At 29.2% G+C, this 17001-nt stretch overlaps 2 protein-coding genes across 2 annotated transcripts; both read left to right on the plus strand.

Annotated features, from left to right (window-relative positions):
- Window positions 1-794: 794 nt before the first annotated feature.
- Window positions 795-1459, plus strand: LOC131619151 (uncharacterized). The gene is made up of 3 exons (XM_058890281.1): window positions 795-1142; window positions 1245-1355; window positions 1451-1459. Exons 1-3 carry the CDS (start codon window positions 795-797, stop codon window positions 1457-1459), a joined length of 468 nt encoding a protein of 155 aa, XP_058746264.1.
- A 13130-nt stretch (window positions 1460-14589) lies between these two features.
- Window positions 14590-15744, plus strand: LOC131619152 (uncharacterized). Its single transcript, XM_058890282.1, has 3 exons — window positions 14590-14776; window positions 14882-14940; window positions 15058-15744. Exons 1-3 carry the CDS (start codon window positions 14590-14592, stop codon window positions 15742-15744), a joined length of 933 nt encoding a protein of 310 aa, XP_058746265.1.
- The last annotated feature ends 1257 nt before the right edge of the window (window positions 15745-17001 follow it).

Genomic DNA, 17001 nt, shown 5'->3' on the forward strand with positions numbered 1-17001 from the left:
AACTTGAACTTGAAATGTTGACTTTTTGGTCAAACCATCTTGATCAAACTTGAATCCTTTGAGATCGTCTTGCAATCCAAGGTACATTGATGAATATATGAACCTCTCATGATGGATTCTTGATTAAAATTTGATTGAATGTTGGCAAATCTTGAGGTTACTTGATGATAAAGGCATGGAAATAAACACATGAACCTTTGACTTTTCTTGAGAAATAAGCAACCAAACTTTGGACAACTCTTAATCTATTGATGTTGAATAATGCTTGAGGATGATATGACCTAAGATTATAGGTTAATCCTTGATGGACAAGCCTTTGATAATAAATGATTGATCAATCTTTGATTTTTAGGATCCAGAAACCCTAATTTAGAAGTTTTTACTTGATGTTTTTGATTCCAACCCAACCTTGCAAAACAAAACATATTTTGGTATTTTAATTATGGTTATTGACATATAAAGAATATACACAAAAGAGAATAAATAAAACAAAGAGGGTGCTTTATGATCCCCACACAAGCAAGATCAAATAGGTAGAGAGGGAGGATGCAACCAAGTTGGTGACCTAGATGTAATGCATGGTGCAAAATGATATAGGATCTTAGGGGTAAAAATTAGGATATGAAACCTAGTCTCTTCATCAATTGGATCATGACTTGTTTTACTACTATTTCATAAAAGTTCAACATTGATGGGAACTATTCTAATTTTCTACAGGCCAAGAAAGGGATAAGGAAAGGGGATCCCATTACCCCCTTTCTCTTTGTTATCATAATGGAGAATATGCATAAACTATGCTCAAGATGCAGAGAGATTCGAATTTCAACCACCATGCCAAATGTGATAAACTCTACCTCACTAATCTGAATTTTGTAGACGATGTCCTTCTGTTTTATAGAGGAGATGCCAAATCAGTAGAGATAATGATGGATGCCTTCAGGAGGTTTTCTGAATCAATGGGGCTTATATCCAATCCCTCCAAGTGTATAATGTATTTTGGAGATGTGGATAATGGCATGAAGGAGATTTTGAGAGGGGTTACTGAATTTGAAGAGGGATCACTTCCAGTCAAATATCTTGGAGTCCCTCTTACCAGCAAGAAGCTTACCATTCACCATTATAAGCCTCTAGTGAAGAAGATTGTTTGCAGAGTACATCATTGGACTACTAAGCTCCTTAGATATGCAGGGAGAATTCAATTGGTCAAAAGTATATCTTGTGTCATTGCTCAATATTAAATGCAGTGCTTTCCAATACACAAGTATGAGATCAAAAAGATTGATGCTATTCGTAGGACCTTCATCTGGACTGGTAAACATGAGCCTAGCATAAAAACCTTTGTTGCATGGAAGAGAGTATGTAGTCCCAGAAAACAAGGGGGCCTTGCAATATTTGATTTGAATATGTGGAATTGTGTTACTCTTATGAAATTCTTGTTGAATATATGCAGGAAATCTGATAATATGTGGGTGAGGTGGATTCACACATATTATCTAAAAGACACCAATGTGCTGGAGTATGGAATAAGTAAATAATTTACTTTTATAATTATCAAATTTAAGTCATAACAGTTTTATTATAAAATCAAGTTAATTGTAATGATTTTAATCAGTTACATATACAAATTTTTATTTTAAATGTAGTAATGAGCATGCGAGAGGTCATGAGTGTTACTGAAAAATCATAAAGTAAAAAAACATAATTAAATTAGAATGAATTGAAATAAATGAGTTGTAATAAAGAAGAAAATGAACATGTGAGCAGTTTTGGATGTTATTGAATAAGACATAAAGTAAAAGAAATAAAAATAATATGAATATATTGAAATAAATATTTTTAAAAGTATATAAAATTTATAAAAACATTAAAATATATAAAATATCAATTATTATATCAATTATTATTTTTTTTTATAAAAGTATTAAAAAATTATGATTTTTGTAAAATCTTAAATAAGAATACTAACAGTTATAAAATTATAAGTTTTTTACCTAATATTTTTATATTTTTCCTTCATAATTTTTTTGCAAGTAATAAATTATGAATATAATACAATATTTAAATGATTTTATAGATTATAATAAATTGGATGGTATTGAATAGACATAAAGTAGAAGAAACAGAAATAATAGGAATAAATTTGAATTAAATTAATTTTAATAATTTTTTAAAATTTAAATTCTAACATTTATTAGAAATTTTGTATTATATAATTATATTTTTTAATTTCTTCACAAATATTAAATTTATATTAAAAAATTATAAAAATATAATTTTTTACCTAATTTTTTTCTTCGTAATTTTATTTTGTAAATAATAAAGTGGAAAATATAATACAATATTTAAATTTTTGTATAAATTCCAATAAACTGAATGTTATTGAATAAACATAAAATAAAAGAAATAGAAAATAATAGGAATAAACAGAAATAAAATTATTTTTGAGTATCTATAAATTTTAATTCTAAATTTTATTTGAAATTTTGTGTTCTATTACTATATTCTTTTAATTTACTAAACGAAAATTATAAATTCATATTAAAAAGTAATAACTTTCTTATTTGGGAGGGAGTGAAACTTTTTTTTTAATATTCGTAGGATATTTACTTAATTAGGTCAAAATTTTAATAAAAATATATTCCAAAATTATATGCATTATTTTTAAAATATTAAATACTTATAATTTAAAAATCAAATTAAAAATATTTGTTATTATTTTAAAATTATAATTCTAATCTATAATCATGTCAAAATTATATTAAAAATTATATATATATATATATATATATATATATATATATATATATATATATATATATATATATATATATATATATATATATTCGTTTAAAAAATAGGTTATTTATATAATTGTTAGATCAATTATTTTAACGGTTGAGATTCAGTGCCAAATTAAATTTTGACTTCTTGGTGTTATTTTATCCTCTCTCTCTCTCTCTCTCTCTCTCTCTCTATATATATATATATATATATATATATATATATATATATATATATATATATATATATATATATATATATATATATATATATATATATATATATATATATATATATATATATATATGTATATTGTTATAAACTCTGATTTTATCTCACAAAGTTTTTCAAAATAACGTTTTTCAAAACCCCACAATTCATCCCTCTCTTGTGCGTGAAGTCTTAATTCTAACAATATCTTGGCTCTAATATCGTGTACTACATCTGATGAAGCATTCTCTAGACACATATGTTTTATGATTACCTATTAGTACATTATCAACGCTATCTTCTAATCATTTTCACTCTAATCATCATTTAGTTTATGCTTGGTTCAAATTTAAGGAGATGGAGGGAGTGAAGGAGAGCAAAATCCCTCCAAACCACACCTTTTGTTTTCCTCCGAATTGGGGGGATTTAGAGAGAAGGGGAGGGAATCTCAATTTTAACACGTAAAAATTTTTATATTTACTAAAATATCCTCAGTTTTATTTTAATATTTCAAAATTATTTATTTTTTTCGACTTAATGCTTCTCTTCTATGTAATTTTTCTCGATTGTTTCCATCAACTTATTATAACTATTATCCACCTTCAAATTATTTTCAATTTTTTTTACTTAATACAAATCATAATCATTGCATTATTTTTATAATTTTTTAATTATTTATTTATGTCCATTTTTTCTTATAATTTTGTTGTTTATCCTATTATATTTTTTTTTATATCAAGTTTTAAATCATTCACTTTATTTTATTTTTTGTTTATTCATTGTCAGGAACGGACACAGAAAAATCATATAGTGGGGGCAAAGTTTACATATAAATTTGTATAATTACAAATATAAAAATATTTTTTTCATAAATATATTTTCTTGTTTTCTATAAAAATATCATATTTACATTTTTTCTCTAAAAAATAATGTTCACTTTTTTTTTGAAAAAATAATAATGGTCACTTTAAAAACTAATATAATATCTTTTCAGTGAAATATTTATTTATTGAATTTTCCTTCACTAAATTATTTTAATAATTATAATTAAAAAACGTTTTAGTGAATATTATTAATCTCATCATTAAAATTGATTTAATTAATTTATGGATTGAATTTCCTTTCAATAAATCATTTCAATAATTATAGTTAAAAAATATTTTAATAAATAGTTTTAATCTCATAATTAAAATTAACTAAATTAATCATTTCTTAAAAACGTATATATATAACATAAATGTGCATTTTATTTGAGGCGAAACTTAACAGTAACTCTTCTTTTATATTTTTAGATATACAACAAATCATCTTTAACTTTTTCTCGTTTTAGTCATTGAAATATATAAAACAAATATGTATAATAATATGTATATATTATATACTTTTTAAAAATTAACTTAAATTAAGTGGGAGTCATTGCCTACATTACTCTAGCTATGGGTCCATCCCTATTCATTGTATTAAAAATTTTAAATTATTAATTTTAATAATAACTTATTTTATGCATTTGTTTTATTAGATGATTCATCACTATTTAAAAATTGTTATTAGTATATAGTTTCATGTGTGTCGGAGAGTTATAATCTGAATCAAGTGTACATAGTTTATTAACATTATGGTAAATTATAATGTTTTAGTCCCTCAATATTAACAAATTTATTACCAAAAAATATTTATGAATTTTTCATATTTGAATATTATATCACTTACATAAGATCATAAGGGTAAAAATATAATTTATTAATAAAACTCCCTTCCTCCCCTCCTGAACCAAACATATTTTTAATTAAAACTCATCACTTTCCCTCCCCTCTCTTGTTTTGAACCAAACACTTATCTGATAAAAAAAACCCTCACCTCCCCTCCTCTTCCCTCCATTAAAATTCACCCCCTCCGCTCCCCCTCATTTGAACCAAACAGACCGTAAAGGACTCAGTGTTAGCCAATTTCTTTAAGACGAAAATGAGATCCAATTAGGATCAATTCTTTGTGTTTGAGAAATTTGAGATATATGTTAATTGGACCATTAAATATCCTAGTGATCTTTGTAATCAATTTAATTATATTGAAGATCTCTCAATGTGAGAGGACTAGACATAGCTTTGAGTTAAAGGGGGGGGGGGGGGGTAAACTAGAATAAAATTTGTGCGTGAATATCGCTTCCCTTATCATTTTACCTTTTAACATTTATGATTCACAATTTAAACTTTCCCTTGCGTTTTCTCACCTTCACCAACAACGTTACTAGAAAAATGCAAGCACACATCCAAGAAAGACAACATTATCTGAAACTGAAACTACCAAACATATGTTTGAGAAGGATCCAAATAACAAAGTCATAATCCTTTTCAAACTGAACTTTAAATACAAGAAAATCCTTTTTTGAATTTATATCCAAATCCACAAGGTCATCCATTGCCATCACCCTATCCATGAACTGCATGCATTTGATAAAAGCGAACTGATTATGAAAAGTTTATCAATAACCAAGGACAATATACGTGCCAAGTGCCAACATCTTATCCATTATTTTTATCAAAGTAATCAATGAGAGATAGGTCGAAATACCATTAAAAATATGGTAAATCAACCATCGGGATAAACACCTAAAGTAAGACGACAAATTGTTGGACTAGGTGGCCAAACAAAAGAATTGGTCGAACGCAGTCCTTACACAGTCCTAATTAGAGGCTATAATAGATTGAAGGAAAAATTTGAAACCATTTGGACCTAGGATATTATTACCATTACTTTAGGCCACCACCAAGTCGATCTTAGTGAAAAGAAACATATAAGAAATATTAATTAGAGATATCCTCGAAAAAGATATAACAAAACTCAAAGTAGTTTTAATAGAAGAAAATCCAAGAAAACTGATTAGTAAAATACCTCACAACCTCCTCCCTCACCTAACCACCACTATCCACTTACCCCTCCCCAACACGGAGAGACATAATGGGTATTTCTTATCCTTCTTCTATTCTTAGGACAATTTTGAAAATAACATTTGTTATTGTGTCTTTTCTTGAGTCACTTAGCCCTAGACCTTTGTAAGGTTTGGGAGTGTTTGAATTTGAGAAGGGACCAAATCTCTATCAAAGTTGAACTTCTAAAGGAAACTTCCTCACTCTAAAGAGAACCTTCATGTGCCTTCTTAACTAAGGTATTAACTATCTCCCATAAAACTTGAACATTCAACCCATCATTATTAAATACTTCTTTACTCAACAACTTCAAATCACCCTTAAGAGATTCAAGTTTCTCTTTAAACTCAAATTTTCACCAACTCGAAGAAATATAATTGTCATAGCTTATTTTTACAATCCTTTCCAAATCTCTATGTTTAATCTAATAATTGTTAAATCTAAAAAAAGTATGAGATCTTATACTTGATTATAATAGTGCATCACAAGTGAACAATATATAAATATCATAGGGGAGAATAGTGCATATAACAAGTGAACAATATATAAATCTATATGCTTAATTTTGAAAGTACTTTCGTAACCCCCCTATAAGAGCGCTTTTTTTCCGTATTTTTTAATTTTGTTTTTAGCGAAACTTATAACACCGCTTTTTCCTAAAAGCATTTTCGTAGGGGTGCTGATAAAAGACAAATTTAGCATAGTATATGTGAGCCCTCAATGGGACGCAAATCCAAACAAATCTCATCATCCCTTCGAAATGAGGATTCTATTCAAACGACTAGACGACGCCAAACATATGATTTTAGATATGTTGTTCTTTCAAAATTATAGATATGGTAGATGGAAACTTGTGGATTTTACATACACAAATGATTTTCTTTTGAAAAGGTATATACATTTGTTAGTTGTTTCTATATTACTAGTCCATTAAAAAAAATTATATTACACTAAATTATTAGCTATTTGATGTGTGTCCACTTTACAACTATGAATTATTTGCTCTTTAGAGCATATTTAGAAAGCCTTCAACCATTTTAAAAGTTTCTTAATTAGTTGCCGCCGTTTTTTGTGTAACTATACAAACTAAATAAACCGCCAACCACCTTAAGTTTGGTTTTGATCAGAGAGTGCAATGAGGGGGGTCCCCATAATGAAATGAAAAACTAGAAGATACAAAGACATGACCTACATCATGTTACTTTTCTAAGATGTGACTTGCCAACTACTTGATGACTATTCAATGGTTCATCATTTAACCACAAATAATGGTTATGCTCAGCCCACTTTTGTCCACTAGCCCCATTCCTCTTCCAATACCCACCATCTTTGCAGTACCTACATTTTCTTTAGTTTGTTTGTACTTTGCAATATCCACTTCTATCTCTTGTTAAGCTTTTTCATGCTTATAATTTTATATTTGACTTTAATTTTGAAGCTACCTACAACTTATAGAGCATGTTTAGACTGATAATTGATAGTGAATGTAAACAAATCATTGGCACACCTTTTTTTCTTTTGGTTTAATTGTAATTTTGGTGTTTTTTTAAACTAATTTGTAGAATTATATTGATTTTTAAATGTGCAATTTTGATATGTTGTTTAATAATTTATAAAATTTGATCCTACATTCTAAAAATATTGATGTGTCATATTTGAATACGATGCAATATTTATTAATTTGATAAATTATTGTCATGTAAGACTACATATCATAATTTAACAAAATAAATTGGTTAATATTTTTTATAAATATATAAAAAAAACATAGAAAAGTTTATATAAAAACTATCAATATGCGATAAAAGTATGGAAAAATCCCACAAAAATACTATTAAAGGGTGTTTGGATAAAGTAATTGAATTTTTTTCTCAAATTTAAATGATTCAATTGAAATTCAATCATTTTAGAATATTTTTTTTGTTGGGATGAAGTATCAAAATTATTCATTTATTAAATTTTTAGAGTCATTTTTATAAATTTTAAAATTTAGGGTCAAATTTTAAATTAAAAAATAGAGATCAAGTTGCAAGTTTACAAAATTTTAGGGGCCAATTTGTAAAATTAAAAATCATCAAGAATCAATTTGTAATTTTTTTACAAATTTGAAGGGTAAATATGTAAATTTTTGAAAATATGAGACCAATATACAAATTTTGAAATAAATAACAATAACCTATTTGACATTCATAACCTATTTTTTCAAGTTATTAGTTTCTACTAGTTTATTAAGTTTCTGATTATTTTGGTTTTCAATGATTTTATCTATATTTCTTAATTATTAAGAGAAGTTTTGTGGTAGTTTAGTTGTTTAATCTTTCCTTTTTTAAATTTTTTAATTCATTTTTCTGTTTTTTTACTAGTAATTTTAATATCTTTTAAAACTATTTAATTTAATGTTATTTATTTAGATATGTTATTATATATAGTAAGTATAATTTTGCATGATTATAATTTATTAAATTAATAAATGTGACATCAACATATTTTTAAAATATTAGGTTTAATTTTAAAAATAATAAAATAAGGGAGTTAAATTGCATATTTAAAAATAAATGGTTTAAATTAATGAAAGTCACATCAATAATATTAATGAATGTCTCCCACAAACGGCCATACACATACACACGAACACACACAATCTTAAAAAATAACGAAAGTAAAAAATACTGAGAAAATTTGGAGTCCAAATCGATCGCTGAAAAAAGTCGTCTAGGATGAAAATAAGAGAATTTTTTCACCAAATTTGACCATTATCGAAATGCACATTGATAGAAAATTTATTTGCACAATAATCACCTTTCTATAAATGTATGAAGAAATTATGTTCAAACTAAAGTTAATTCAATTGTTCCATCAGTTTTTTAATTTTCAAGGAACTAAATTTTTGTCGATGAAAGTTATCAAAGTGCTTGTGGAGTCTTCTTTATTCCAAAGATTTCTTCTACCATGATTGTTAACATTATCAAGGGTATTGCTCGCAAACTATTCATATTTTAATTTCATCAATTGATCTTAATTACAAGAGAGTTTGTCTAAAATAGAAAAATCCCAAGATATGAATCTTGTAACTAACTTGCCACATCAACATAGATAACTACACGTCTTATAACTTTTATAACTAACTTGTGGATATTTATAACTAAAAGTCTTATAACTTTCACTTTGTCTCAGATTATGGCATGATTAAGAGGTGAAAAAAAGGCTTAGTTAAAGCATAAACCAATTTTTTCGTGTCAGAAACATGAAGGATATTCAACTGCTTTGAAATGACCTTATAACAAATAAAATGGATATCAAGTTCAATTTGTTTGGTTCTCTAATGCACTATTGGATTAAAAGTGAAAGCTATTGTACTAAGATTGTCACATAGAGATGTTGGAGTTTGAAAATGAATGTAAAAATATCCCAATAGAGATTTGATCAAAATTAATCATGAGATAAGTAGCAAAAATATATAAAATGAATAATCATTTGTTATCTTAAATCATAAGTAGTCAATGGAAAAAACTCATAATTTATCATTAAAATAGGATAAAAAATCTGTGTGAACTTTTTAAATGCGTATTCACTGAGTACAAGTAAAAAGAATCAATAAAACACAAAAAGAAAATCAATCAAAGAACCTTCCAAGAAGATATGCTTGCTAAGCCAAAAACAGTGTCTCGCTAAGCAATCAATGGAGACAAAAGCGATGAAAAATTAATACACAATAAATCAATACATAGTGGTTATAAAATTTCTCAAACTTGTAAGAACCTATTAGGATCAATAACAAATATATGGCATAAAATAGAACAAATAAAGACACTAGAGAACACCAATATTTTAACGTTGAAAACCCTCAATGTGAAAGTAAAAAACTATGGGTCGTCTAGGCCAGAGAAATAGCTCCACTATAATCAAATAATGGTACAGGAGAGTCTCAAAGAGATTCAAAAACTAGTGCTTACAACAGCAAAATCACAAAGCAAACTAGCTTACAAATAAGAAACAAGAAGCCGAAAATACCAAAAAAATTTAGCTTTAGTGCAAAGCATCTCTAAGCTCAAACTTCCTTTTGAAGATCCAAATGGTCAAAAGGTATAACCACACGTGTTACAAACCTTCCCTCAAAAAATAAGCTCGATCCAACGGTTAAAAAAACTAGAATCGTTAATTTACTAAGACTGATTGCAGAAAAACAAGAATAGGTTTATCTCCTCTTTTTTCTATTTTGAAAGCTGATTTTTGTGCCATCTTTCTTTCTTTCTCTCTCTCTCTCTCTCTCTCTCTCTCTCTCTCTCTCAAACCTAAATTTACTTTCTCCATTTAAGTAAGTGAGACAAATGGGCTAACATATTTGGGCATTTCTCCATATAAGAAGGAAGTCCAAACCCAACAAATATCTCCTTCACAACTATGTGGAAGAAGTCGTCAAACTGATGATATCACAACAAGATTCAAACTTCATTTTTGGTAACACTTTAGTCATCATATCATAATCATTATCATTTGTATGCACTTTAGCTAACTCCAACAACTTAGCATCCAAAATATCATAGATCCAATGATATCTCACAACAACGTGTTTGGATCTATTATGAAATGTAGGATTCTTGCCAATATAAATACCACTTTGATTATCAACAAATAAAACATAATTGTCTTGAACAAACCCAAACACCTGCAAAAATCCCTTCATCATGGCAAATATTTGCATGCTTCAATAACGAAAATGAACTCTTCCTCTGTAGTAGACAATGCTACACACTTTTGCAATTTGGACTGCAAACACATAGCCTCGCCTGCAAATTTAATCATGTAGCCCGAAGTACTATTAGAAAAACCATATTTCATAACAATTTCTTACCACAACCACATAACCAAACAAAGTAATATATGTTCATCAAGCACCTTCCATTATTTATTTATAAATCAAATATAACCACTGTCCAATGTACCAAATGTTGTTATATGTGATGAGTGACACTATGAATCCCAACACCGACAACTTTATATTTTTCGTTAGAAAAAGTGTGTTTCCCTAAATTTCTGTTTTTAAATAAAAAATAAACTTTTTCATGACAATTCACCACAGTTCATTTTTTCAACCATGGTGAAGTATTTTTCCTATAAAAGCTAACTTATATCACTTCTTAACTGATTGCACTTACAGGAAACCCTAAATTTCTCTTGCCTTAAACCAATCTCTAAAAACTCAAATATAACTTCTCCAACTAGTATGAACCTAGGAAAGGTGTCACGAATCCTTGCAAGACTAAACAAGAACCTCATTTCTTTGTCTACATTTTTCACAAATCATTTCAATGAAAGGTACTTTCATGAAATATTTTATGAGTTATGATGTAGTTGTTGTTTAGAATATTTATCTCGTTAATTATCATGTTTTTCTTGTTCGTAGTATGCATGAAACATTTATCTTGACCTAACATAGGATTTATTGTTTTCTTATTTTCTTGTTGTTAATATGAGATTATATTTATTGTTGATAAATATTGTTGTTTGTGTTATTGTAGATGTTTTTATTAGGTATATTGATGTTATTGTTGAGGCGTGTTCTTGTTTTATTAAGGAGGATTGTTGTTTATGCTAAGGGAAGTTGCTTTTTATAAATGTTGATAAATGTTAAAGTATGTTGATAAATATTGAAGCATGTTGATAAATTTTGAAGTAAATATTGGACTATGCTAATAAATGTTGAACTACGTTGATGAATGTTCGAAGTATGTTGATAAATATTGAAGTATGTAGATAAATGTTGGACTATGCTGATAAATGTTGAAGTATGTTGATAAGTATTAAAGTATGTTGATAAATGGTTAAGTATGTTGATAAATGTTGAATCATGTTCATGTTTTTGTGAATAAATGTTGTTTTTTGTGTTATTTTAATGTTATTCTTTGTACATTTCAACTATCATATCCTAGAAGATGAGTATATTATATCGCATGTGGCTTGAGTGTTTTACCAACCATTCACTAAATACATAACCTTTCTAATTGAATTAGAAAATAATAATATGGAATATTAAGTTATATTAAAAAACAATTTACACTAATCAATTTTTTCGAGGTTTCAGCAGCCTGTTATTCGTATCTTACTCTTTAATGGTTAGAATCTTATTCAATGCTTATAATTCTTCTATTATCACTTCCTACACTACTATTTTTGTCTACAAAGTAATTAATACTTTGAAGAATGAACTAGTAAATAAGGAGTTGTTAGTTGAAGAATTAGAAGCATTAAAAAATTCTATCAGTTAAAGAGTAAGATACAAATAAAGGATTGTGTAAAGCCCTAAAACATTGGTCAACGTAACTTGTTCTTCTAATATAACTTAATTTATCATATAATTGATTTCTAAATTAGATTTAAAGGTTATATATTTAGTGATCATTTGGTGAAAGAGGCATTCCACATAAGTTATAATAAATTCAAGTGAACATATCACCACAGCTGGTGTAACACCCCACATAATACTATCTAGAATCTTATTAAGTAAAACATTAAATTTTTGGTACTGAGTACAATCATCATCTAAATGACATCCAAAAATATGCTAAATCAAAGTACATAATACATAAGAAATAATACAACAGATGTCTATTAACCAAAACAGAAAAGAAACACAACGAAATTATCCATCTGACATCCAAGTCTTCTTGCCAAATCCTCAAACGTGCAGCTAACCTAAAAGGCACAACATAATTGGGGTGAGATTTCTAAATATCAATGGAGTTGTCTATCTTATGGGTCCTCGGCTCTACAAGGTTCTACTACTATTCTCGTACTACTAATACTGCTCTCACGTAGAAGATACACAACGAGAATAACGAAGCTCTGCTAGCTTCTCAACATACGTGAATGACATACGCATGAACGCACTCGTCATGTAACTCAATGGTTATTTTCCCCGAAATTGATCACAAGGATCTACCAATATATATGTTATTTATGGATGATGGGATACTAAACTTCCACAACATGGATTACAATCTATATAGTCATCATTTCCTATGTCATTGACTATAAAATTTAAAGATTTAACATTCTCCATGTGCATCACACTTTCATTAATTGGTATAGTCTATTTGAACTTTTTAGGTGTGTATCTTATAGATTCATTAATTATAGGCTTTTCAAATATTCTTGCCTTTCAACTTCCAACATTTATCAATAATATTACCAACACAAACAATGATCACAAAAAAGAGGTAAACTCTTGTATAGCAATGCAACAAAGAACATATAACCCTCTCGTTTCAGTAAAATATGATGATAGAAAGTATCTAACATGTTAAGGTCTATATGCACACACAATGAGAAAGGAGTGCCAATACTAGATGCAATTGTAAATAAAGTAGTTAGTTTCAAACACTATAAGGTCAGACCATGGATCTTCGGCCACACATAAGCATGTGTACTGTTTAAATTTTCAGGTCTAAATCCTAGCGTCCATCCAGACAAACGCAAGAGCGAGGGATTAACATTCTTTGTCCCTATAACCCTAAATTTTGTTGAGAACTTCTTTTGACTTGAATGAAAATTCAAAATAGTCGTCTATCAAAGGAGTTAAGTCCCAATTAGGGTCAATACTCAATAATTTTGACATGTTACCTTTAATAGTGATCAACCTCCTATATAAACTATTCGTGCAGTGTTCAATTCATGCTTTGTAAGCCTCTTTAGATATCTTGATCGAGAGATGATTACCTTTGAGGCAAAGTTTGGATATGTCATATGCATTTTGAAAAGCTTGTTCAAATAATTTCTTGTGTTTAGGTTTGTGATGAAGACGTATAAGTCATTTGAGGAAGAGCCAATTATGAAGGGTCTCTATGCTGGAGGTCAGTACCGAAAAAGTCCATGTCGATTAGGTTTTCTTTTAAATCCTAATTGAATATTCCAAAACCATAAATGTTATGCAAACATGATATCTCCCTCCTTAAACTTTATTTCGATGATCTTAATGATGAAATTGTAGCATTGTGTCTCAAGAACAATGTGTACAATAATAAGCTCGATCCATTAGCTAATAAATTCAAAATTACTATTTTTTCAAATTAATTAGAAAAAAAGGCAAAATACCCTTTTTGGTCCCTTATGTTAACCTCGGGGTTTATTTTGGTCCCTTAACTTCAAAAAATGTCATATTGGTCCCTTAACTCTTCAAAAGATGTCATTTTAGTCTTTTTTGTCACATTAGCGACAGAAAAACTCAAAAATTGGTCGCTAATATGACCAAAGGGACTAAAATGACACATTTTAAAGAGTTAAGGAGATTGAGAGTATGTTAAATTCTTTTTGGTGGGGTGGAGGATCTAGTAGTAAGGGGATAAGGTTGATGACTTGGGATAAACTGACTTGCTCGAAAGATGTGGGTGGTTTGGGTTTTCGAGATTTTAAGGAGTTTAACTTAGCCATGGTTGCTAAGCAAGGTTGGTTTCTTATGGAAAATCCACATGCTTTAGTGTCCATAATTTTTAAGCGAGGTATTTTCCGAGAACTGGTTTATTCGAAGCTAAGTGGGGTTACAACCCTAGTTATGTTTGGCGGAGTATTTGGAAGGCCCGAGAGGTCCTTACTCTTGGGTGTAGATGGAGAATTGCTGATGGTAGAAACATAAGGGTTATGGATGAACCTTGGTTGCGTGGAAGTAGAGGGTTGCTAGATGGGACCTCAAAAACAAGGTGTGTACACTTTAACCGTTAATGATCTTTTGTTGCCTAATGTTAAACAATGGAATATGCGAGTTTTATGCGATTTGTTTGACTATTCAGTTGTCAGAGATATCTTACGTGTTCCATTGGCAGAAGTGGTGCAGGAAGATTGCTTGGTTTGGAAAGAAGATGTTAACGGTAATTATAGTGTTCGGTCGGGTTATAGGATTTGGAGGAAGAGCTAGGAAAGGATTAGTTCGGGAAGGAAAAAATTAAATTGGAGTAGCCTTTGGAAAATTACAGCTCCAACCAGAGTAAAACATCTTATTTGGAGAATTTGTAGTGACTGTCTCCCGTCAAAGGTATGCCTTGTTCATCACCGTGTGCCGTATAATCCAATCTGCCAACTTTGCAGTAATAATTATGAAGACGATTGACATGTTTTTTTTTATTGTTTGGAAACTAATTCTTGTTGGCAGACGGCAGGACTTCTCGATATATTATCCCCCCGTCTCCAAACTTTTCATGATATCAAATCCCTTATCCTTGACATTTGTACTAAGGAGGATAGGAAAACCGCGGGGAGAGTTGCGGTTATGCTGGAAGGTTTATGGAAGAATAGGAACGACTTTGTTTGGCACAATGAGAAGGAAGACGCATCGAAGCTTGGTTGGCTGGCCTTCCATAGGTTGCAAGAGTGGTTTCTAGCACAAAATCTTCCGGAAACGAATTCAGATATCAGAGATTTGGTTATTTGGAACCCTCCCTCTTTTGGATGCTTAAAATTTAATGTTGATGTCGCCTTTAATCAACGTGTCGGGACTACGAATCACGGTTGGTGCATTCGTAATGATCATGGTGACTTTGTAGCTGCAGGTACTGCTTGGGATAATTGCACCTTCTCCGTGTTGGAGGCGGAGGCATTAGCCATTAAGGAAGCTATCCAATCTGCCACTACACTTCATAACATACCGGTGATTTTCGAAAGTGATTCCCAACAGGTGGTCAAAGCCCTTAGTTCCAGTTCGAGCGGTAATTCGGAGTTTTATTTAATTATTAAATCCATTAAGTTGTTATTACTAGAGTTCCCTAACTTTGAGGTTAAGTTTATAAAGCGTCAAGCGAATATGGTTGCTCACACCTTAGATAAGGCGGTCAATTCATGAACTCGACGTTGTATGTTTGATGAGATTTCTCCTTGTATCACTTCTTATTTGATTAATGAAAGCAATTAAGTTTGTTCCTGTAAAAAAAAAAAAAGGGACCAATGTAACACTTTTTGAAGTTAAGGGACCAAAATGAATCCCGGGGTTAACAAAAGAGCCAAAAATAATATTTTGCCAAGAAAAAAAAAACACAATTCCTAATCCTAACCCTTAATTTGCTCATGTTTCTCTCTAACATAACAAGTTTGTGGTGAAATCATGTTTGACTAACTTGACCTAGGGAATCATGAAGGACAAATATCGGCCTGCGAGAACAAACGGGAGTCTAGTGTGAAGCTTTGTGATCTTCTCCAAACACTCTAGTGGATAATGTACTTCATGATATATCAAATTATATTAGATATGGATATTTAGCATATAATTGTTTACCCTCGCTACATTTTTACGCCAATTATTAAAGTGATTTTATTAGACAAACAACTAATGGTTAGTGTCTACCCTCTAGTTAGATAACGATTATCAATTTGTTTTTAACTCATATTGAACATGTTTAATTAAATACAATATAGTATTAGACATCTCAGTTTCAGTAGTGCCACCAATAAGAGTGGCATGAAAGATTTAGAGCTTTATGACTATCATTTTTTATGACTATCATTTGTGCTCTAATAATGGATCTAGTCACTAGTGATAAACAAAATCCACTATAAGCTATATTACTTTACTTTGATAGTTTCTATGAATATTTTTATGGAATGAATCCTATTAAATTTAATGGAAGGGAATGAGAACTTTCAAGAAACATAATTATTGTCGTGAGATCTAATCTATCTATTAACATAAATAAGTTAAGATAATTATATTGTGGATTGTCCTTGTGAATCTTTGTCATCAACATACAAAAGCTTAATTATTTTATCATTATTTCTTAGTGCCTATGGCAACATCTAGAATGGTCTCTAATATAGTTTGATAACCCTACGATACTACTACCCCTATAATTAGGAATAATGTACCCCCTATAATTTCATATTATCCCAAAGATATTTATCTCAAGTCCCTAATATAGTTTGATTTTATGATACTATTAGCTTCATAATTAGGAAAACGAAATTTCTTTATAGATCTCTTATTCTTTTTTGTCACCTGCACTGAATTTTAGAATGCATCTGTATTTTGGAGATGCATATTCGAAGTTACATTTTTAAGAAAAAAAAGGTGGTTTCGGATATGCACTTCCGAAAACACCTTTTTTTT

The sequence above is a fragment of the Vicia villosa genome, linkage group LG7, assembly GCF_029867415.1.
Source record: "Vicia villosa cultivar HV-30 ecotype Madison, WI linkage group LG7, Vvil1.0, whole genome shotgun sequence".
In the NCBI taxonomy this organism is placed as follows: domain Eukaryota; kingdom Viridiplantae; phylum Streptophyta; class Magnoliopsida; order Fabales; family Fabaceae; genus Vicia; species Vicia villosa.